Raw genomic sequence first — 22,743 nt, forward strand, 5'->3', positions numbered from 1 at the left:
GATCTCTTTTCTCTGAATATTTGAGACATGAAAGTCTGTGAGATCTATCCCCTCCCGCTATGTTTCCCTTGAGAGACGCCAAAAAACAGCGATGTATTTTACCATCAGCCTCTTTGACCCAGAACGAGGTAAGGGCTGCGAGTTGAGGAGGAATTGTTGACAGTCTGGGTGGGAGGGAGATAAAGGTTGAGAAGTTCGGGAAGGTTTCACTTCAGCAGCTGAATATAAAGACACATCAGCTTACATGAGTGTCCTCCGGCCTTTCAACCCTGACTGCAGAGTGAGGAGGTAACAGGACCCCGACCTGTGAGGCCAAACCAAACTTAAAAACACACACGACCCCTTCTAGTGGGTTCATGTCAGTGTGACACACTCTCAGTGTGACGGCTGCAAGGTCTCTCCAAAACACTTCTGACAATTATCAGAAAGTAACACGGCCTTTTCTGAACTGATTTTCCTGTGGGAGGACTCAGAGTACTCCTCTTCAGAGACTTTTAAGAAGAACAACTAAGTCTCGCCCTGTTCTTCATAAGAAGATAATTTGAGCCTGTCCTCTCTACACAACATCTGTTTAGGTCACAAAGACTTCTAGCTACTGCAGTAATTATGTCAGGAGCAGAGGAGGAACTTAATCTCATGTTCATTATTGTAACCATAGAAATGAAGGTTTAATGTCTCAAAAAAACAAACAAACAAAAAAAAACGTAATGATGTGAACTACAAATGGCCCTTCCCTTTAGTCTGGCACTCCTTGGACTAAGTGAGCTTTAGTGCCGCATTTCAAAGTGCTGTGCATTTAGAGGTGGTGAGAAATAAAGGTTTGGTGATGTAAATGTTTTGCCTTTTATTTTATTTTCTGTTGGCTTTGCCGACGGACAGCCAGCAAAGTTAAAATGTGAAAACATGGTGCCAACCGACCACCCTCAGGTCTCCACTGGTTAGCTGATGTTAGCCTTGGTTGCTCTGCACTGTGCACTACTTGGATTGGGTGGAAGCTAGCTAGTCGTGCTGCTCATTTGCTATTACCGCTGGTAACACCATCTTGGTGGTTGGGCAGCATTGCTGTAGAAACATCGGACCCACCCTCCACTCTCAAGTGGCTTCATTTTAAGTCACAAAACCCCTTTAGCATTGTTGACTGCTAGCACCATGTGCCATGCTGATACTGCTAACTGTGCTAACATAATTAACAAAGCTAAAGGGGGTTTGCAGCTCAAAGCTGAGCTGCTTATACATCGGGGTGAACTGGAGGGAGAGCGGACGGTGGATACAATGTTTCCAAAGCAGCGCTGTTGGATCGGGATAGCATCGCTAGTGGTACTAGCAGTGTCGCTAGTTTGCTTTGGTTTTGGAAAGCACAAGTGATTACGTCCTGTCTATAGGGGCGTCTGGTCAGAAAACACTTCTATGTAAAAGTAATCAGTTAACTAAACTCCATAATTGCCTTAAAGACATAAAAACTTGGATGAGCACCAATTTCCTGATGTTAAATTCAGACAAAACTGAAGTTATTGTTCTTGGCCCCAAACAGCTCAGAGACTCTTTATCTGATGACATAGTTTCTCTAGATGGCATTGCTCTGGCCTCTAGCACTACCGTAAGAAACCTCGGAGTAATATTTCATCAAGATTTGTCTTTTAATTCTCATTTAAAACAAACCTCACGGACTGCATTTTTTTCATCTGCGTAATGTTGCGAAAATTAGGCCTATCCTGACCCGAAAAGATGCAGAAAAATTGGTCCACGCTTTTGTTACCTCAAGGCTGGATTACTGTAACTCTCTATTATCAGGTAGCTCTAGTAAGTCCTTAAAAACTCTCCTGCTAATTCAGAATGCAGCAGCACGTGTACTAACAGGAACTAAGAAACAAGATCATATTTCTCCTGTTTTAGCTTCTCTGCACTGGCTCCCTGTAAAATCCAGAATTGAATTTAAAATCCTACTGTTAACTTATAAAGCTCTAAATGGTCAGGCTCCGTCATATCTTAGTGAGCTCATAGTGCCATATTATCCCACCAGAACACTGCGCTCTGAGAACGCAGGGTTACTCGTGGTCCCTAAAGTCTCCAAAATTAGATCAGGAGCCAGAGCCTTCAGCTATCAGGCTCCTCTCCTGTGGAATCATCTTCCTGTTACGGTCCGGGAGGCAGACACCGTCTCCACATTTAAGACTAGACTTAAGACTTTCCTCTTTGATAAAGCTTATAGTTAGGGCTGGCTCAGGCTTGCCCTGTACCAGCCCCTAGTTAGGCTGACTTAGGCCTAGTCTGCCGGAGGACCCCCTATAATACACCGGGCTCCCTCTCTCTCTCTCTCTCTCTCTCTCTCTCTCTCTCTCTCTCTCTCTCTCTCATCCTATTACTGCATCTTGCTAACTCGGCCATTCTGGATGTCACTAACTCAGCTTCTTCTCCGGAGCCTTTGTGCTCCACTGTCTCTCAGGTTAACTCATATCACAGCGGTGCCTGGACAGCGTGACGTGTGTGGTTGTGCTGCTGCCGTGGTCCTGCCAGATGCCTCCTGCTGCTGCTGCCATCATTAGTCATTAGTCATACTTCTACTGTTATTATACACATATGATTATTGTCACACATGTATACTATCAGATATTAATATATTATTATTAATTATAATATTATTACTTTCATTAATGTTGTTGTAAGCTACTGTCATTACCGTCTATCCTGCATCTCTCTCTCTCTGTCTCTTTCTCTGTCTCATTGTGTCACACAGATTACTGTTAATTTTTTATGTTGATCTGTTCTCTACGACATCTATTGCAGGTATGTCCGTCCTGGAAGAGGGATCCCTCCTCAGTTGCTCTTCCTGAGGTTTCTACCGTTTTTTTTTTTATCCCCATTAAAGGGTTTTTTTGGGGAGTTTTTCCTTATCCGCTGTGAGGGTCCAAAGGACAGCAGGATGTCGTATGCTGTAAAGCCCTGTGAGGCAAATTGTGATTTGTGATATTGGGCTTTATAAATAAAATTGATTGATTGATATGTATATTTCTGGAGGATCTGCTGGATTTTCAGATCTTCAAAGTTGGTTTCAGATCAATCAAGAGCTGTAGTCATGGTAGCAAGTCCTTAAGCCCAAAACCTGCAAAAGTGCGGGTGTAGTCTTATTCACAGTTAGCTGGATTATGGCCAAGATTTCTTAGGCTTAACTCGATACATGAACTCTGTATCGAAGCTGTGAATGTGAAATGACACAGTGAAGTGTGAGGTCAAAATTCACTTTGAATGTTTTTGCTGGTGCTGAATCTGCCATAAAACATACTGCCTGAGAATAAACCAAAAGAAAGCAGAAAGAAACTGGGTGTTTAAAAGTTGTAGACTGTGGTATTTTCGGTGTTTTCAGCTGCCACTGCAAAACATCTTACTTATTGATCTCTTTCTTTTTTGCTTTATTTGACAAAACAATCCGTCCAAACCCTCTAAGGAGGACCACAACAGTGACTGAAGAAACCCTCAAATTTAAGCTGACAAAAAGTATGAAAAAAAAATCTTTCTTAATTTGCTCAAGACATACAATCATGTCTGAACATCTTATCCACCAGGCAATTTGTTTTTTGGTGGATAAATCAATAAGACATTAATGTCACTGCAACACTGGGAAGCAGTAACTTTTAAGACTCAAATGTCACCAAACCACTGGTGAGTTTGTAAAATGTAAATTGCACGTACAATGCCTCTGATATTTGCTGTCATTTGTAACAAGTGTGTAAATCCAAAAATAAAGGTTTGTTTGTGTCCAAATCCTAATGGACTGCAGGAAAAATCGTTGTAGAAAAACACATAGCTATTACACACACAGCTCCGCTAAAATGCCAGATGATGATTTACAGCCCACACAAGCCGCCCACACATACAAACACAAAGGAACGCTCAAAATATCAGACACCAGAACAGAAAATTACGTAGGCTGGACTCACTCTGTTCAGCAAGTCAATTTCCTCCTTCAGCTTCCCGATGAGGTCGTCTTTGTCCTGGTGGGCCTTCAGCAACCTGTCGTTCTCCTGGCGCTCTCTGGCCAGCTCCTGAAAACACATATACACACACACAGATTAGCAACATGATTGCATGAATGATTAATTTTTTCACCTGATGCAAAGGTTCATACACACTGCTATAGGACTAAAAATGTAATTACTTCAGCTTTATTAGAGATGGTAATTGCCAGGTCATAAACACTTGCACTGAAGCATCACTGCCTGAGAGGGAAAACTCAAAATTAAACCAAAGCTTTTAAAGAGGTTTTGGGTGTTAGGGTGGGGTTGGGACAGTTACTGCTCCAAGTAAAGGAGTTCAAGCGTCTCTTGAACCTTTGTTTTTCTCATAGGCCTCCACATCGAAGAGGGAATCCAAAAACTGAGAAAATTCTTGATGACTTTAAGGCATGAGGCATCATGTTTAAACTATGTCAACACATCTGTTTATGGACTCTCACACAACTTGTGCAGTATAATCCAGGTCTCTGAATCAGACAGTGAGAGTAAGTATGTGTGGGGCATAAGCACATACAGCGAGGAGCAGCAGTGACCTATCGTCCGACACCAAAGCTCGGCAGGGACGGAGCACCTGCACCCACAGCAAGTGAACACGCCATCTGCTGCCATTTTGACTTGACCAGCGGACTTCACTACAAGCTGTTTGGCTGTAGAAACTGGTAACATGCGTTCTAAAACCAGCCGCCAGCGATTTGACCAGCTGAGTTGCAGGTGACACTACAGCCGGCTTGAGTCGAGCTCAGTAAGGCCTATTCACACTGCTGCAACGTTCTAAAACGGTTTTGTCTCGTCCCAAACGTTTGGTCTGAACTGGGCTTAACTGATATACAGATGATCATTTGGGGTTGAAGTATTTGGTTAGGGTTCACCCTTACGCTAAGATGTTGTTGAAATAACTATCTTGTACAAAGTGTCGTTTGACCATGCCTTAAGGCAAGAGTGTTTACACAGGTTCCAAATGGCCACACTCGATGACATGCAAAAAGGCTGCCTTCATAGAGAGGGGTGAGACATTATGAATCATATGAACTGGGGTGGGGGTGCACACTTTTGGAAAATATCTCCTGAAAGACATTCATACATAAGTTGTATGCATGAAAAGTGACATAGGTAGATGTGTGAAGAATGTAAAAAGAGCGTCAGATTCTAAATAGTTACAAAAGATTAGAGGATGCAGCCTCTTTAATTCCAAAGTTGGAAAAGTGTGTAGGTAGACGGGTTCAGATGCTGTTCAATGATCCAACAAGCACTTTGTTTGATGCATACAAACACTTCAGGAAGCTTTGAGTAGAATTGCTAATACATCCACTGACTGTGAAGCTGAACCCAACTGGGAGGAATATAAGATGCTGGAGGGAGTATACAGTGATACAGTGTATCCCATCTGGCCTGGGAAAGCCTTGAGATTCCCCTGGAGGAGCTACAGGAAGGGGCTCGGCCTGCTACCACCAGGGCCTGGACCCAGATGACCAGTAGACTGATGCATGAAGATGGCTGAATAAGTGTTTCCACAACAGAACCTCCTCCACAAATGATGTACTTGATAGAAAACAACTGTTGTGGCCAACTTCTTCATGTGAACTCTGTACGAATTTCATCTTTTGGTTACTGTTTGGTTTGGTTTTATCTTGGCTAATGTTGTGTAAATGTGTTTCATTGTGATGTTTGGTTTTGATGCAGCAGTTCCCTTAAAGGGTAACTTTAGTGTTTCTCGACCCGGACCCTCATCTCCTTTGTTTTTGTATCTAAGTGACTAATTGGGACAAGAATATTTGAATTTGGTCCAGTACTGTGTGAGAGGACTGCAGCTGGCACCTGTAAAACAGGCTGCGATGTAACGCAATATGTGCATTGTCAATTTACGTCCACTAAAGGTGCTTTCACACCTGCGCTGTTTGGTTCGGTTCAATCGAACTCAAGTTTGTTTGTCCCCTTAGTGCGGTTCGTTTGGGCAGGTGTGAACACAGCAATCACACTCAGGTGCGCACCAAAACAACCGGATCGAGACCTTCTTGAAGAGGTGGTCTCAGTCTGGTTACAAATGGTGTGGTTCGTTTGTGGTGAGAACGTGTTCCGACCTGGATCTGAACCAACTGCAGTCACATGACACATTGTTTGGGTTAAACATGAGCATGTTACAGTCCTGGAGGATTATTAATGTGCACCTCCTCCTGTACTGCCTTAATATGCACATTCAGCACATCCAATGCATCAAAACATTGTTTTCTAGTTGGAGCCGCGCCTCGTTTTCAAACTGTATGGTTTGACTAAAATGAACAATGACAGCAATATAGTCCACGATGAGCAGCGCTAAAATCAACCTGCATAGTTGTCCCTCCATTGTGACATTAGAAAGTGTCACATTTATCTTGCAAGTGTACTCTTCTTCAACGTTTGCTTTACTTCCTGTATTTTTCCCACATGGAAATTCTGACCAATCAAGAGCAGCTTTCTCACACAAGGCATTGATCTGGTCCGCTTGTAAATGCTGCCGTGAGAACATGAACCAACTCAGGCAATTATACAACTTTGGAACAAAATTAGTCCCTGAGTGGACGTGACTGTCACCACTGCCGGCTACAGTGGTCTCACTCGATACCGGACCGGTTTGATGTTCCTATTAGTCACTTAGACACAAACACATGGGGAAATATGGTCCAGGTGTAAAAAAGTTACCCTTTAATCCAATACAATTTTCTCCATGAGAAACTTAAGTAACTTTAACCTTACTACTGCCAAACATTAGAAAGCCTCGGCTGTGCCAAATCTACAACTGCAAACAGCTGTATTCAACATTTGACAATACACAGGCCTGTGTATTATTCTACTGCCACGTGAGACTACTTTAATGAAAGCACATTCTACTTCCAAAAGTTCTCAGAGGGCGTTAAAACTCAATCAATAAAAAGCACTGACTTTTTGTGGCATGACAGTTTTAATCAAATACATAATTTTCTATTCCTGAATTCAACATATTTTTCAAAACAAGCAATCTGTAATAATCAACAGAGCAGATTGTCAGTGAACAATGCATTAATAGTTCCTTTTTCACAGCGCTTTTGTGTTGCTTTCAAATTGTACTTGATTAAAAGCCAGTGTGTTCCTGTCCGCCTCCTCCGACAACTACAGTTAAATAAATGGATATTGTTCCCTACTGAGAGAGAGACAGACAGTCCATGCACGCTTTAAAAAACACAGAGGCTTTAAAATTCACACAAAAAAAGGAAATGAGGATGAGATCAGGATTTCCAGTTTCCAGATAAACATGAAATTGTTTCCATAGAAACCTATCGAGCAGATACAGTAGAAGACACCGATGTAAATATGCTTACAAATGAAACTCTATTCATCCTGGGTTTTAAAAGGCACCACAGATAACTGCAGCTTTGAAGTCTTGAAGGCTTTGAACAAACATCTCTTGTGCTCCTCTCAAACCAATACAGTAACGCAGGCTACATCTCCATAAGCGGCTTCGCTCTGAATGTGTCATCTGACCTGGCTCTGTGACTCTCCTTGGCTGAGGCTGGATATGTGAGCGGTGTTTCTTTTCAGAGATATATATTTATGAAGATCTCTGTGCTTTCAGTTTTTCAATAAGGACCTAAAGTTGCAGCCTGAAGTCTCAGAGATGTACTTTCCAGCAATCTCATATGAACAGACCTTCGACATGCACACCTCCGCCTGCAGAAACTGTGCACAAATATAAGTGTGCGAAAAGGGATTTTCAAGTCATTTGACTCAAAGAAACACCTCACGCTGAAGTCACCGAGGTCGAAGCAGCACTTACTTTAAAACCCCCTTTTCCCTGAAAGCCACCCAGGTGACATTTGATTCCGCGTTGAGTTTCTACAGTGAGGAGTTGAGTGTCTGATAGGAACGGTGTGGGAGGAAAAGACATATCTGCGCTGTAAAAGGTCATCGCTTCAACAACACCAAGGAGGAGCCGCAGTTTCCAGCCATAAAAATCAGAACTCGGGCGGCCGCTCAAAGGACTCAAAGTGGAAATTCATCTGAGCAAAGTGCAGCTGATAGAGGCTTTTACTTGGCTCAAAGACTTCTGGGTGAAGCATTTCCCAAACTCATTGAAAAGTTGATATGGTTTGGCTGTGTTAGTATATGTCCATCATCAAGTCGATGCTTCCTCTGTGGTTTTACATTTCCATGGTGGTTGGGGTCGATTTAGTTTTGGTTACACTCTGCTCTCACACGCTGATTTTTCTTCAAATTGTCCTATTTTGAGGGTGTAACTGACACCTTGATGGTCGAACAGAATTTTATGGTTCAGTTCAGGGCAGTAGCTAAAACACAGTCAGGTCCTTAGTATTGTTTCTGAGTATTTGGGAAATTACAGACATGAGGAGGAGTTTACAACTTTAAATTTACACACAAATTACAATTGGTGACTTTTTTGTATGGCTGAGCCTATATTTTTAAATATGACTTTATTAGGTACACCTTGCTAGTGCCAGGTGGAACCCCTTTGCCTTCAGAACCGCCTTAATTCTTGGTGTCACAGATTCAACAAGGTGCTGGAAACATTCCTGAGATTTTGGTCAATATTGACATGATAGCATCACACAGTTGCTGCAGATTTGTCGGCTGCACATCCATGATGTGAATCTCCCGTTCCACCACATCCCAAAGGTGCTCTATTGGACTGAGATCTGGTGACTATGGAGGCCATTGGAGCACAGTGAACTCATTGTCATGTTCAAGAAACCAGTTTGAGATGATTTGAGCTTTGTGACATGGTGTGTTATCCTGCTGGAAGTAGCCATCAGAAGATGGGTACACTGTGGTCATAAAGGGATGGACACGGTCAGCAACAATATTCAGGTAGGCTGTGGTGTTTAAACCATGCTCAGTTGGTACTAAGAAAATATCCCCCACACCATTACACCACCACCACCAGCCTGAACCGTTGATACAAGGCAGGATGGATCCATTACACCAAAGTCTGACCCTACCATCTGAATGTTGAAATCCAGACTCATCAGACCAGGCAACGTTTTTCCAATCTTCTATTGTCCAGTTTTGGTGAGCCTGTGTGAACTGTAGCCTCAGTTTCCTGTTGTTAGCTGACAGGAGTGGCACCTGGTGTGGTCTTCTGCTGCTGTAGCCCATCTGCTTCAAGGTTGGATGTGTTGTTGGTTCAGAGATGGTCTTCTGCAGACCTTGGTTGTAACCAGTAGTTATTTGACTTCCTGTTGCCTTTCTATCATCTTGAACCAGTCTGGCCATTCTCCTCTGACCTCTGGCATCAACAAGGCAGAACTGCTGCTCACTGGATATTTTCTCTTTCTGGGACCATCCTCTGTAAACCCTAGAGATGACTGTGTGTGAAAATCCCAGTAAATACTCAGACCAGCCCATCTGGCACCAACAACCATGCCACATTCAAAGTCACTTAAATCAACTTTCTTCTCCTCTTTGATGCTCAGTTTGAACTTCAGAGGGTTGTCTTGACCATGTCTACATGTCGAAATGCATTGAGTTGCTGCCACATGGGCCGATTTGCTATTTGCTTTAACGAGCAATTGCACAGGTGTACCTAATAAAGTGGCCAGTGAGTGTTTATTTAGGTCTTATTTCAGGAGTGATCACTATGGATACGAATTTAATCTAAAAAAAAACAAACAAGAAAAAGGAAGGAAAAGCTACATACAGCAGGGAGCGGATGAGTGATAAAAAACTGAGTAGAATCTAAAAGTGAACATTCTTAAGTTTTTTCTATTCCACTGTGGCTAATTTAAAAAAGCAGCAGGAAGAATAACTGGTGATATAAATCGCTGATGCTCAATTGGTGAGAGTGACAGAATCGGCAAGATGTTCCATTAAATACCAAGAACACTCTCAAGAACAACAGGCGCTGACCTTCTCACAGCAGGGAGGTGATAAAAACCTGCCAGGATGTGTATTCTGACTCATCTGAACCAAGATAGGAAACAGTCCAGTCTCAGAGCAGCTGTCCACATTCACTCACCTTTCCATCAGCAAAAATAAAAATGGATATATGTTTTAAGAGTAACCTTTACAAAATAAACTCATAGTATACAATAGAAACATGTGTTATATGATAGGTGCGCTATTTAAAGAAATACCTTGACATTTTGGGAAATAACTTGCTGTCTTGCCAAGAGTTAGGTAAGAAGACCAATGCTATTGTCATATGGGAAACTGACTGACTCAATATATGACTGCAAAAACCTCTGAAGCTTCTGATTATCAAGATATATCTACTATTTTGCCACTGATGTACTATTTTGCCAATGAAAGTGACAACAGGTGCAATGGAGAGGCAAAAGCAAGACAACCCCCAAAAAGGGAATGGTTTTACATGTGGGTTCCACAGACAGCTGTTCTCTCTTCATCCGTCCTGACTGATTCTTCTCTAGTTTTGTGTTCTGCTTGTGTCCTTGTCACTACTGGTAGCATGAGGCGGTACCTGCAGCCCAATCAGGCTGCACAGGTAGTCCAGCATCCCCATACGTGCGCACGCAAGAAGGTTGGAGGAGACACCAGGAGACCAGGTGTTACTTGAGGAGAGCTGGACAGGGCCGCAGAAGGGCATCAACCCAGCAACAGGACCGGTATCTGCTCCTTTGTGTGAGGAAAACAGGAGGAGCACTGCCAGAGCCCGACAAAATGTCCTCCAGCAGGCAACTGGTGTGCATGTTTCTGACCACACTGTCAGAAACAGACTCCATGAGGGTGGCATGAGAGCCCAATGTCCTCTAGTGGGACCTGTGCTCACAGCTCAGCACCATGCCCTCTCCCCAGAGAACACCAGAATTAGCAGGTCCACCATTGGTGCTCAGTTCTCTTCTTTCTGTCTTTATCAGAGCGCAAATAAGACACGAATTAGTGAGCTGCCACACCCAACAGTCTCACTACCTTGCTCTGCCACTGTGGACTACTTTGCTGGGAGGAGGGTGGGCAGCTGCTCCAGGGAGGGGCTGCCAGTCGGTGGCTGTAGCAACTCAACTTCAGTAGTCACAGCGGGCTGGTGGTCAGCGGCAGCGCCAGGTCTAACTTGTGTTACAGCAGCATTAGAGTCGGGGCTGTCTCGTCCACTGGAAGTGGGGTTTGTGCTGGCTGAGTTCGAGTTGCTGCAGCTGCTGACTGGGGGTCTCTCTTGAGCTGCTGCCCACTTTCCTCCCGGCGAGGTTGTTGGCAGCAGCAGAGAGTGAGGCAGAGGACACACTATGATTCAAGGCTCTAGCTAATGTTAGCTGCCTAAACGTTAACTTGAAGCTGCAGCTGTGAGCCTTTAACTCCGGTTAGCAGATGGCTAAACTATTAGCAACATTTCCTCTCCATCTCTGATTCACTGTGCTGAAACTGACACTTGTTTTATCTGTTAATTGTCAGAGTCAGTGTGTGGACAGTTGCTGCCAATGCTGGAATAGCAACATTTCTCAGCATGATTCTCCACCGCTGAATCAGGCTTTCACCATCTGCAGGGACGTATACATGCATCTGAATTTGTGGAACAGCTAACAGGAACGCCCTCTCTCTGAAATGACCTGTGAATGGCCAAAGTCCCCTGTCTCCCTGTCACTGGGTACATTTAAACCCTGAAAACAGAGCCAAGAGGAGGTGGAGAAGTCTAGTTTTCTCCCACACACTTGAACCACAACGTTCAGATTCTAATTATGGGATTTTTGCCCAGTGATGCCAAAGTAAACCTGCCTACCCCAGCTTTAAAACACAGACATGAGAAAGAGTATTTCCCAAAATGTAGAACTATTCCTTTAAACACACAATTTAACTGGCTTATGTTTGTATTAGTGGAACTAATCAGCGTTAGCTGTGAGTGTAACCGAGCAGGAGTATGAACAACAGGGTCAGAGGACGCACCTTCTCCAGCTCCTCCAACCTTTTCTCCAAACTCCCGGGTGCTACAGCTCCTCCATCTCTGCCATGGCGGTTGTGTCGTTGTCTGTTCCCACCCACCTCCTCCTCGGATCCTGGCCCTGCAGAGCTGTCACAAACACACACAGAAACATAAATACAACACCGAATACAACTTGTATACTCAAGGTTTTTTATTATTGTACTTTAAATTCTTCTATATAAAAGAAAATCGATAAACTTTGAATTTTGTGTTGATTTCCACGATTGACAGTGTCCAATACTGTCTTCACACTGAGGCTGTTTGAAGGTATGAATCATAGCCACATTATTAGACTTCAATGAGATGACACATCCATCGTCAAAAGAACAGGTGGGAATATCTTCTGCGTGTTTGCCCTTTCAATTAGGCATGCATTATTAACACCCCTCCGCCTTTTATTCCATTAATGGAGAAAAGGCCGTCGAGGCTTTGCAACTTTGGTGCAAAAAGGATTCTGATTATGAAACAATTTACATATTACACCTTCAAAATTGGCTCAAGAATGGCAGCGGCAACTTGTGCGTCACTGTTCTTAAGCTGGTGAGAGCTAAAAAAAAAAAAAAAAAGTAAAGGTTTTTGAATGCAGCTCGAGCAGAACATTAATCTTATGTCCTCTTCACCTTCTCGCTGCCCAGAGATAGATTCTGGGGCAGCTGGGGAAGAATATTCACGTGCAGTTTATTTTCTTACTGACCTTATTCTAATAATTATTGACGTGGAAACTTGGAATGAGTTGCTGGCTCTGCACCCCCACCCAACTACAACTCCCACTCCCCGGTAGGAACAGATTGTGCCAGGTTTATAAAATCTCCCTGGGAATCAAATTATTCTGTGTACGTCTATGGGCTTCACTGAATTGTCTTAAGGGGGCTGTCTGCATTTTTCTGCAGCTGAAACCGACAGGAAAGCTGCTGGCAAGACAAAGGACAAATATAACTCCTTTGTACCATCTGCACTCCTTTCAGGATCTGCCAGATATGATGTTCCCATTATTAGACTACTTTACAAAGTACTTTTAACTCTGAGACGGAGAGACAGTGGAGAGCAATATGCTTAAAAGACTGTCACAATATCAAATTTAATTCCCCTCTTTGGCATCCTTAGCTTTTACTGGGTTTATGACCGTGTAGAGACAGGCAGGAAACATGAGGTAAAAGAAAGATATGACATGCAGCAGGGGTCCCCTGGTCAGAACTGAACCTTGGAAGCTGTGGTCATAAAGTACATTTATAATACTTTGTAGCTTTCCGGTAGTGTCCCGTATGTAATCAAATCCAAACATTCAAATTTGGGTCAGAGTATGCATGTTTTAGTGTCCCTTTCAAACACTTTTTCCTGCATAACCTGACGTAACCCCCCTTGCCCGCCAATTGCGCCTTGATGAAGCCTAGCCTTCCTTAAAAACTGCGTTATCAGTCTTCCAAATTAGCGATATCCCTCTCTGAAACCTCTTCCTAGCATGAGTGAACTATGTCCAAGAAATTTCCAATGACAACAACCGTCAAGGACCCAACTGATCCCTGAGCAAGCCGAAGCAATGGCTTGCTGTTGCTCTGAAAATAGGTTGGAGGTGCAAGAAACTTTGCCAAAATAGAGCCAGAGCGAGCGGTTTTTCAGACACAAAATGTCACTTAGCTTGTTTGCTGATGCACGGAGCAGGGTAGATCATGTGTGTCACATCCAATTAGGAAGAGTTATAACAGTTATAACTGGCACAGAGGCTAAGCAACGTAGTGCGTAGTAGTAATTTTGGGGTTTGGGCGAGACAGACCGACATTTTTCAACATTTTAACACATTTTTCAATGAAATGATTAGTCGACTAATTGAAGAAGTAATTGACAGATTAGTCGACAATGAAAATAATCGTTAGTGGCAGCCCTAGTCATTAGTCGACAAGATTTCATTGGCTGCTTCTCTATAAGGAGCTGCGCCTTGTAAAAAAACATCCAATCCTATATGACTGGACCATGTGGGAATTTAATGTGAAAGGACAGACACAGGAAGTGTCCACGCTCAGCAGTCAGACAGGAGTCAGGTTAATTTCCAGGGCTGGTACCTGCGGTTATTCCACAGGCTAGTTAATAACATGTCGGGCAGGAAATCCAAAGTGTGGGATCATTTTGAGAAGGTGAAGGACGAACCCAAGGTGATATGTAAACTCATCTTCATTGGTCGACTACAAACATGACGTATCATCTGAAACATGGAAGTAGCTACATGCCCATTAGCCCACAGCGTCATTAACAGGCGGCTCGCTCAGTGTGTGACGTGCACTTGTAGATAAAATATAGGCCTATATTAATGAAGGTTCATTAGTACGGTTTTGTATTTCTCTGTAATGTAGCACAGTGTTAACAATGTTACTGATACTATTCTTTCTCACACCTTCAACTCAAACCACCAAAATATATCATGTAATAATTACATTAATATCCTAAACATGCAGGCGACTAGTTGGCTAATGGCCCTAAATGATGACTATTGGTCAACTAGGAAAATTCTTAGTCAGGGGCAGCCCTGATAAAAACGCAATGCTTTGACGATACAGACATTTCATACACCAGAAGTACAGGCTGTAACTCAGACCTGCCGACATGCATTTCACCTGCAGTAGACTTGTTAAGATGAGTCAGTTTGTCATTGTAGATGCATAATGCACTCACAAGATTGCAACCATGTGAAATTTGAACTTGCACCTTCAAGACAAATGGTTGCATATGTGACCATTGGTTGCAGTCTACAGCCATGACTTTATGGAGGATGAGGACAAACTACAGACACAAGCCCCATGATGAAAACACTCTGACCCTCCCTTCTGACTTTCAGCCTTTCCTCTTTTCTCTATTGAGGCCACTGTGCCTTTTCATTCACAAGCAGAGGTGGTATTTTTCCGTACATTCATTTGACAGAACCAACGGCTTATTTTCACTCATTCTAACAGAGAGCCAAACATTGCAACGGCCATCGCTTTTGATCAAGAGCGAGTCCTTGAAACACTCTCCCTGGTGCTCGCCTATGACAAGATAAAGTGTGTTTCATTTGCCTCTCTCATCGTAGGCTCTTCAAGGCTACTCTTGTTTTATATCAGCATGACCACACATGCAAAACGCACGCGCACGTAAGTGTTACAAAGTGTGACGCTGAATACGTTCCCTCGCCAAACGCAAAGCAATGACATGCTTTGTGTATCTACATCCATGCATGTTATTTTCAGTTAAGAGATATATTCCTGGTCACACCCACGCTCACACACAAACAACACACACACGGGTACTCTAAGGTGCTCAGTGGGTGTTGAAGCTAAGCCTAAACATCCATGGCCTCGATACTAAATATCACACCGCGGCCCATTAGCACCCTGCGGCGTGAGGTCTGGGGGAGAGAGAGGCTGAGCCAATCATGCACTCTCGGGAGCCTCAGCAGGTGGGAAGGAGAAAGCACAGACAGGAGAGCCTTTAACAGCAGCAGCCACAGGTATAACAACGTCTCTCACACACTCAAGTGTCAATGTGTCAAAACTACACTGGAAACCACAACACACAGTACTCAAATATCTGATTAACACCCCGCCTCGCTAAGGTACATGCCATTCCCTCAAACAGAAAGAAAACATAAAGATGTTCAGAGTTGTTTTGAGCTGGTTGTTTAATATCGCCCTGTCCATTTACACAAACAACCATTATTTACGGGTCAGAGCTTGAAAAGTGCAGCTGATTAATGCTTCTTTCATCTCAATGGCTGCTGAGATTTGTGTTTAGGTTTAAAACGCTTCAATCTCCCAGGTGCCTTGAACTATTCAAGATGAGCTGCAGTCGGTAAGTATTTTGTTTTTTATTTGAAAAGTAGAAGGAGCTTCAGAAATTGAAACACTTGTGTTGCAAAGCTAATATGCTACATAGGCTAATAAGTTCTATCAGACAAGTTCAACAGGCCGAAAGGCAGACAGTATTAGATGCTAGATATCTGAATGGATATCTGATGATAATATACCTCTGGGAGCAACAGCAAATATTTTAGTGGTTCCTCTGAAGCCAGTAGATATCCGGATAATGGATAATGGATATCCAGGCCAAGACTTCCTCTTTAATGGATCAGTTATTGTTTATAATCTGACTAGCAACATGAGATGCAAGAATGGAGATGAGAGAGAATGTCTACAGTTCCACATATCAATGCAGATACATTTTTAAAAAGCAAATAAAAAGCTAAATCATCATCAGATGATAGCTGAGAGGGTTCAGAGATTGTATTCCTGCCATTACGACCACAACACTTCCGATGCCAAATCTTGTCCTGTTGCCTCCAGGTGTTAAATTCATGTGCAGATATCTGTTTATAGAGATTATGATATTCCACTATGGGAATGGGAATCGAGAACTTCTTCCAAATTGTAATCTGAATCATATGCTTCAAAGTTTATCAATTCCTTTCATGTAGGGCTGCCCCCGAATAGTCAACCAAACGTTAGTTGACCGAAAGGTCATAATTGGTCGCTGAGTCTGTGCCTTGTCAAAATAAGTCGACTGGACCATGTGGGAATTTAATGTGAAAGGACAGACACAGGAAGTGTCCACGCTCAGCAGTCAGACAGGAGTCAGGTTAATTTCCAGGGCTGGTACCTGCGGTTATTCCACAGGCTAGTTAATAACATGTCGGGCAGGAAATCCAAAGTGTGGGATCATTTTGAGAAGGTGAAGGACGAACCCAAGGTGATATGTAAACTCATCTTCATTGGTCGACTACAAACATGACGTATCATCTGAAACATGGAAGTAGCTACATGCCCATTAGCCCACAGCGTCATTAACAGGCAGCTCGCTCAGTGTGTGACGTGCACTTGTAGATAAAATATAGGCCTATATTAATGAAGGTTCATTAGTACGGTTTTGTATTTCTCTGTAATGTAGCACAGTGTTAACAATGTTACTGATACTATTCTTTCTCACACCTTCAACTCAAACCATTGAGTTGCCCCGCCCAAAATATATAATTTAATAATTACATTAATATCAGAAACATGCAGGTGACTAGTCAACTAATGGCCCTAAATGACGACTATTGGTCGACTAGGAAAATTCTTTGTAAGCAAATTGGTAAGCAGAGTAAATAATAATAATAACAACAGCATTAGTATCAATAAATCGTATCAATTCCCATCTCTGTTCTTAAGATGGATAACATAAGATGGAACATCATGCATCAGGGCTGAATGAAAACAGAGTTTTCAACATTTTCCAAGTAGTTATTGAGGAGAGCAGGGATAGCAGAGCCGAGCCTGAATCTAGAGAGAAAAAAGATAAAGTGACTGAGACAGGAGCGAGTTGACAGAGAAGAGAGAGTAAATTAGAGGGAGACACGAATCTATAGAGTTGCTCTATCAGCCATCTTGTGCTGCCCGCCCGCCCGCCCGGCACACCTGGCGGGTTATCCGTTGCAGAACTGCGGAGCGTCCAAGTGTAGCCGAGCCAGCTGATGAGAGCAGTGGCCATAATTACATGGCCAGATTGAATGTCAGTTGGTGAACTTGGCTGTCGGGGTTGGCCACAACTTCACAATTTGGTTGCGAATAAAGCAGAATAAATACACACCCAGGGGAAACACACAGATGTTCTCAGAGGACTTTAAAACTTGTAGTGTTGACTGTGTGTTGCAGGCTGCAGTGTGACGATTTGGCTAATCAATAAGTACAATTTTCCTCACAAGTTTGGCCTCTCAGCAAGTCAGAGATTTGACTATTATTTCACGTATGTTGTAGTTTAATGGAAGCACATGAAAGAACATTTATTTCAACCCCAATTTTTGTGCTCTCTGCCAAAACGTCTACAGTAAATTGTATGAAATAAAAAGAAAAAACATTTGCCCAGGAGGAGGTGTCCAAACATCAATCTTTTTGGGTGTTTGAAAGAAGTTTGAAAGCCCCTTATCAAATGCAATCTTGCAAAGCAATCTACACCGAAATAAACCACACATTTCAGACTCCAAACCTTTCACGGCAAAAGATTTACTTTCAACAGTCTCTGCCAGCTACAGCAGAGAAGTGATGGTCTGAACAAAGTGTCCAAAGCCCAGATGGTGTCCTGTCAGCTACTGTTCAATACAGTCATCAACAGCTATCTTTTCAGAGCAATGAAAGCATGAAAAGAGCAGCACTGAGGTGGAAAAAAATTCAACAGTGACGCTCCAGGCAAAGGCCCTCTGACCGTTTCAGAGAGAATGTGCTCTCGTAATTAATGACTCAAACTGCTGTTTCTCATCTCGGCCTCTGTTTCTTCTCTTGACACATTACTAGTGATGCTGGAGCAGATAAACTCCGCTCTCAGTGTCAGGATAATAAAATGAGACTCACCTCTTGTGGCGGCCGCTCCCAGATCTGGGGGTTTCCTGAAACAAAAAGGAAAGGAACACCTTTAGTCTAAAACAATAACTCAGGAGTTTAAAGATTTATTTTTAGAGCAGTGCTAAAGGAGGAGGATGAAGGATTTTGTGCCATCTAGCGGTGAGGATTGCGGAGTTAGACCAACTGAAACTGCTCCCATGTGCCAAGTGTGAACTCCCGGTTAGGATTCCTTCAGTTTTTATTCATTAGGAGGGTTTTACAGGGAGCGATTTAAACCAGTAAGAAACAACTGAATAAAGCAGCTACACATTAAAAGTCAGTTTTTCTGAAGCTATCAGGCTTGTCGAGGAGAAGCTGCTAACTATGGTGGCTGACACAAATGCCCTGTGCGGTACGATACAGTTCAGTTACGCAACAGTGAAAAGTTGTGGATGGTACCAATGGAACCGTGCCGTACCGTCCCCATGTTTGGTCCCCCCTCTGTTGGGGTACCTAGCACACAGATCTGGTACTAAAAGGTGGAGCTGTGAACACTGCAGTCTGATTGGTCAGTAGAGGACGGTCACTCTGCTCAGGGCTGAGTTGTGACTGGTTTTGAGGCTCATGTAACCACTGTTCATACTGTGGAGAGTTTTATTAGTAAACTGTAACTATAAAATGAAAGGATGTTTTGCTGCCTCTCACAGCAGCTGGAGGCGGAGAAAAAATAATTTCATTCACTGGGCCGACTGACGGTGACTTTTAAGGTGGAACGTTTACTTGTAATGTTTCTCAATGCATGAGGTGATGACATGAATCCATCAACACACCTTAAATTTCACTGTGACAACTTTGACCGATACTTCAGTTTTTACATGACAGACACTTTAAGTAATGAGTGGATCTTCAAGTGTTTTTACAGTATATTCATTTTGGCCGGATTATGTGAACAGCATATATTCTAATCCTCACTCGGAGAGAGAAAAAAAAGCGTCGTGGATTATCTTTCCTGTGGGCTACAGCAACACTAAATCCCAGAGCTTGCCTGAGAAGGACTAAATGCACAAACCCGCTATATATGCGATAAACAAGGTGCAGACTGATAAAGGAGGAAATACAGTGAGTGCTGGACGAAGCAGTGAGTGACAACAACCCCGCCCACATTTAAGAGCAATGTTTGTGCTGGAAACACTAGGGTCTAGGTACCATGTCTGAAGGGTTACTGTTGGTTCCAAAGGTACCATACTGAAAGTGTTTGGTGGAAAAGGGGCTAAAAATACAAATGGCCCTATCTAGAACCAGTGGTTTGTTTGCTCCTGGCCACTGTAGAAACATGGCGGACTCCATGGACAAGGACCCACTAGCTATGTAGATATAAACAGCTCATTCTAAGGTAACAAAAACACAACAATTCTTTTCAGGATATTATACACTGAAGAAAATGAACTTATATTCCATTCCTGTCAGTATATCCCCTTAAATCCTACATACTGGAGATTTAAGTCTCTAATTTTAAGTATTACTGTAATTTCAGAAAAGCAGCACATACCAGAATGAGTTTCTTGGTACCATTTATTGTGTTTATTTGCCTCTGGTGGTTCACTAAAAAGGAAAAAACACAAAACTCCATCTACACGATAAGAGAAATGTATCAGTGGCAGCATTTATAGAAAGCCTTTGGGTCGTGTTGTGTGAATCGCAGCTGCTGAGCTGATATATAGATGAGCTTTGTTGCATTTAATAGTTCAACAGGAGCCCCATGGCCCCAAGTTGTGGAAGGCAATCTTGTTTTGCAACATGGGGGGTACATGTTTATCTTCTTTTCCCATTACTGTATGATCTAAAGGTTGTTTAGACCTATACAGCAGTGATGCGCCGCTAAAATCGCCTTGGGTGAAATCTCCCTGAAAAAAATGAGGTGTGTGAGATGAATACGCATCTCCTCTTTCCTAAGGTCTTGTGCAGTGAAGGGTCCCAGGTTTGATTGAGGAGCCTTGGCTCCACTATAATCTATCAGTCAGAACTCGGCTATAGCGGGGCGAGGGGAAACGCTGTGGCTGACTATTAGCATGCACCAGCCTCTCTGTCTCGGTGACATATCATCTATTACCCATGGATGAAATCTCGGCCCTCATCTCTTCCCTGGCTCAAGCCTGGATAGATTTACGGAGGCGGAGGACAGTAAGAGGGCAGTCTGCAGCAGCAGCAGGTCACTAAATAATTCCTCATCTGCGCATCAGACCTGGTCCAAGCAACACCTGGATTTGAGAGCGCTTTGATGAAATTTGTTTTAGAAACTGACATTTTCTAGGATTTGGTGTAATCCAACAGCTGCTATAGCTGGACATGAAAAGCCAGTGCTGTAGCTATTCAATCTTTTCCACAAAATGTCCTATCAGGGATTTTGGACAAAGGCAGACAGATGGTGATACTCTAAACGTGCACTTTACTCTAATGGCAGACTCTGCCTAAACCAATTCAGGCTGCAGCTAATGATTAATTTTGATTGTTTATTATTCTATTGATTATTTTTTAACCATTAATCGATACTTGTTTGGTCTATAAAATGTGAGAAATGGTGAAAGCCCAAGATGATGTCCCCAAGTGTCTTATTTTATCCACAACCCAAAGATACTTAGTTTACTGTCAGAGTGGAGTAAAGAAACCACAAAATATTCACATTTAAGAGGCTGGAATCTGAGAATTTTGACTTATTTTTGTCTTTAAAAATTACTCAAATTAATTGTTTATCAAATTAGTTCCAGACTATTTAATTAGTTGACAGCTAATTAATTGATTGGTGCAGCACTTAACCCATTAAAGTAATAGTTCACTTACAGACATAACCCTAACCCTAACCCTCAATGAAGTCTAGATAAGAGCTATTATTGCTAAACTATTGCTTAACAAAGAGTTCCTAGATTTACAGAGATGGGAGTAAGTCACAGGTGCAATTCTCAAGCAAGTCTCAAGTCTTAACCTTCAAGTCTTAAGCAAGTCCCAAGTTACTGTTGCGAGAATCAACCAGATCAAGTCGAGACCCTGCTATAACTCAAGCAGGGTCACAGGTCAAGCTTTAAGCCTGATTCATGGTCCTGCGTTAAATCAACGACGTACCTATTTCGTGGGGTACGTGGCTACGCAGGAGGCTTGCCGTAGCCCCCGGCGTAGCCTGACCTGCACCTCCCAAAAAATGTAACTACACGTCGAGGCGACGCAGACCTAGCGCAGACCGAGAGGGCTGTGAATGGTTTGCTTGGTAGCAACGCATTTCCGGTTCTGTATTTCCAGATTGCGCCATCCCCACCATCTTTAAACATATTCTGTTGCGATGTAGATGTTGCAGTATTAACATACTTTCTTCGACATCCAACAACTCCAACTCCAGCAAGATTCTCTCTCTCTCGGTCATCATTGTTCACTGTGACCAGAAAAGCCGGAAGCTAAACAAAGAATCAACTAGAGACGACGATAACCACTCAGGAAAGGAACGCAGCCCCCTACTGCTCTGGCGGTGAATTGCACCGCGACGAAATGGAGTGACGGAGAAGTTCGAAGGGTTCACGACGGTGTCACGGCAATGACGTAGGTACGTTGTAGGTACGCCGCAGGACCATAAATCAGGCTCAATTTTCTGGTCTAGCTAACGTTTTATCAGTCAATAAGCTACCAAGTTAGCTGAAACGTAGTGACAAATGAAGCTGGATGATGTGGTGGTCGTGTCACTGATTTTCAAGCTGGAGACATTGCATACCGCTGTTCTCTTCTTTCTGTCATCATCTACAGCATAATCCTTAGGTCCAAATTTTTTTCGTTTTTCAACTACCTGCCTTTGTGATAGCCGTCTTGTGTGTTGGCTATGCTGGTCTGTATCCAGATTTGCACGCATTGCACTAGAAACTGACCAAAAACAAAACCATCCATCCATTTTCAACTGCTTATCTAAAGCCAGGTCATGGGGGCAGCAGGCCAAGCAAAGCACCCCAGACGTCCCTCTCCCCGGCAATGCTTTCCAGCTCCTCCTGGGGGACCCCAAGGTGTTCCCAGGCCAGATGAGATATGTAATCCCTCCAGCATGTTCTACCAATGGAATGTGCCTGAACACCTCTAACAGGAGGCGACCAGGAGGCATCCTGATCAGATGGCCGAACCACCTCAACTGACCCCTTTCGACGTGAAGGAGCAGTGGCTCTACTCCGAGCTCCCTCAGGATGTCCAAGCTCCTCACCCTATCGCTAAGAGTGAGCCCAGTTACCCTTCTACGGAAACTCAACAAAACATAACCTCTCAATATCTAGAAAAATGCAAATATTTTTAAAAAAAGTCAAGTCTGTCTGAAGTCTAAGTAAAGTCAAGTCAAAGTCAAGTATTTTATCAATGTCATTCAATCAAGTCTCAATTCTTCAACTTTGAGACTCAAATCTGACACTCAGTCAAATCATGTGACTCCAGTCCACCACCTATACCTATCATGCGTCCGTGGGGAAATTTGTTGTGCACACATAAGCGCGTTTGCTGG

General features: G+C 43.1%; 1 protein-coding gene across 1 annotated transcript in view; it reads right to left on the minus strand.

Annotated features, from left to right (window-relative positions):
- Positions 1–22,743, minus strand: part of pawr (PRKC, apoptosis, WT1, regulator) — a 126,178-nt gene that overhangs the window by 11,062 nt on the left and 92,373 nt on the right. Inside the window, exons 4-6 of the mRNA XM_033615197.2 lie at positions 18,255–18,289; positions 11,871–11,994; positions 3,936–4,040 (exon numbers count right to left, since the gene is read on the minus strand). Of these exons, the coding sequence (XP_033471088.1) occupies positions 3,936–4,040; positions 11,871–11,994; positions 18,255–18,289 (264 nt within the window). The remainder of the gene's footprint in view (positions 1–3,935; positions 4,041–11,870; positions 11,995–18,254; positions 18,290–22,743) is intronic.

Source organism: Epinephelus lanceolatus, chromosome 23 (genome assembly GCF_041903045.1).
Source record: "Epinephelus lanceolatus isolate andai-2023 chromosome 23, ASM4190304v1, whole genome shotgun sequence".
In the NCBI taxonomy this organism is placed as follows: Eukaryota; Metazoa; Chordata; class Actinopteri; order Perciformes; family Serranidae; genus Epinephelus; species Epinephelus lanceolatus.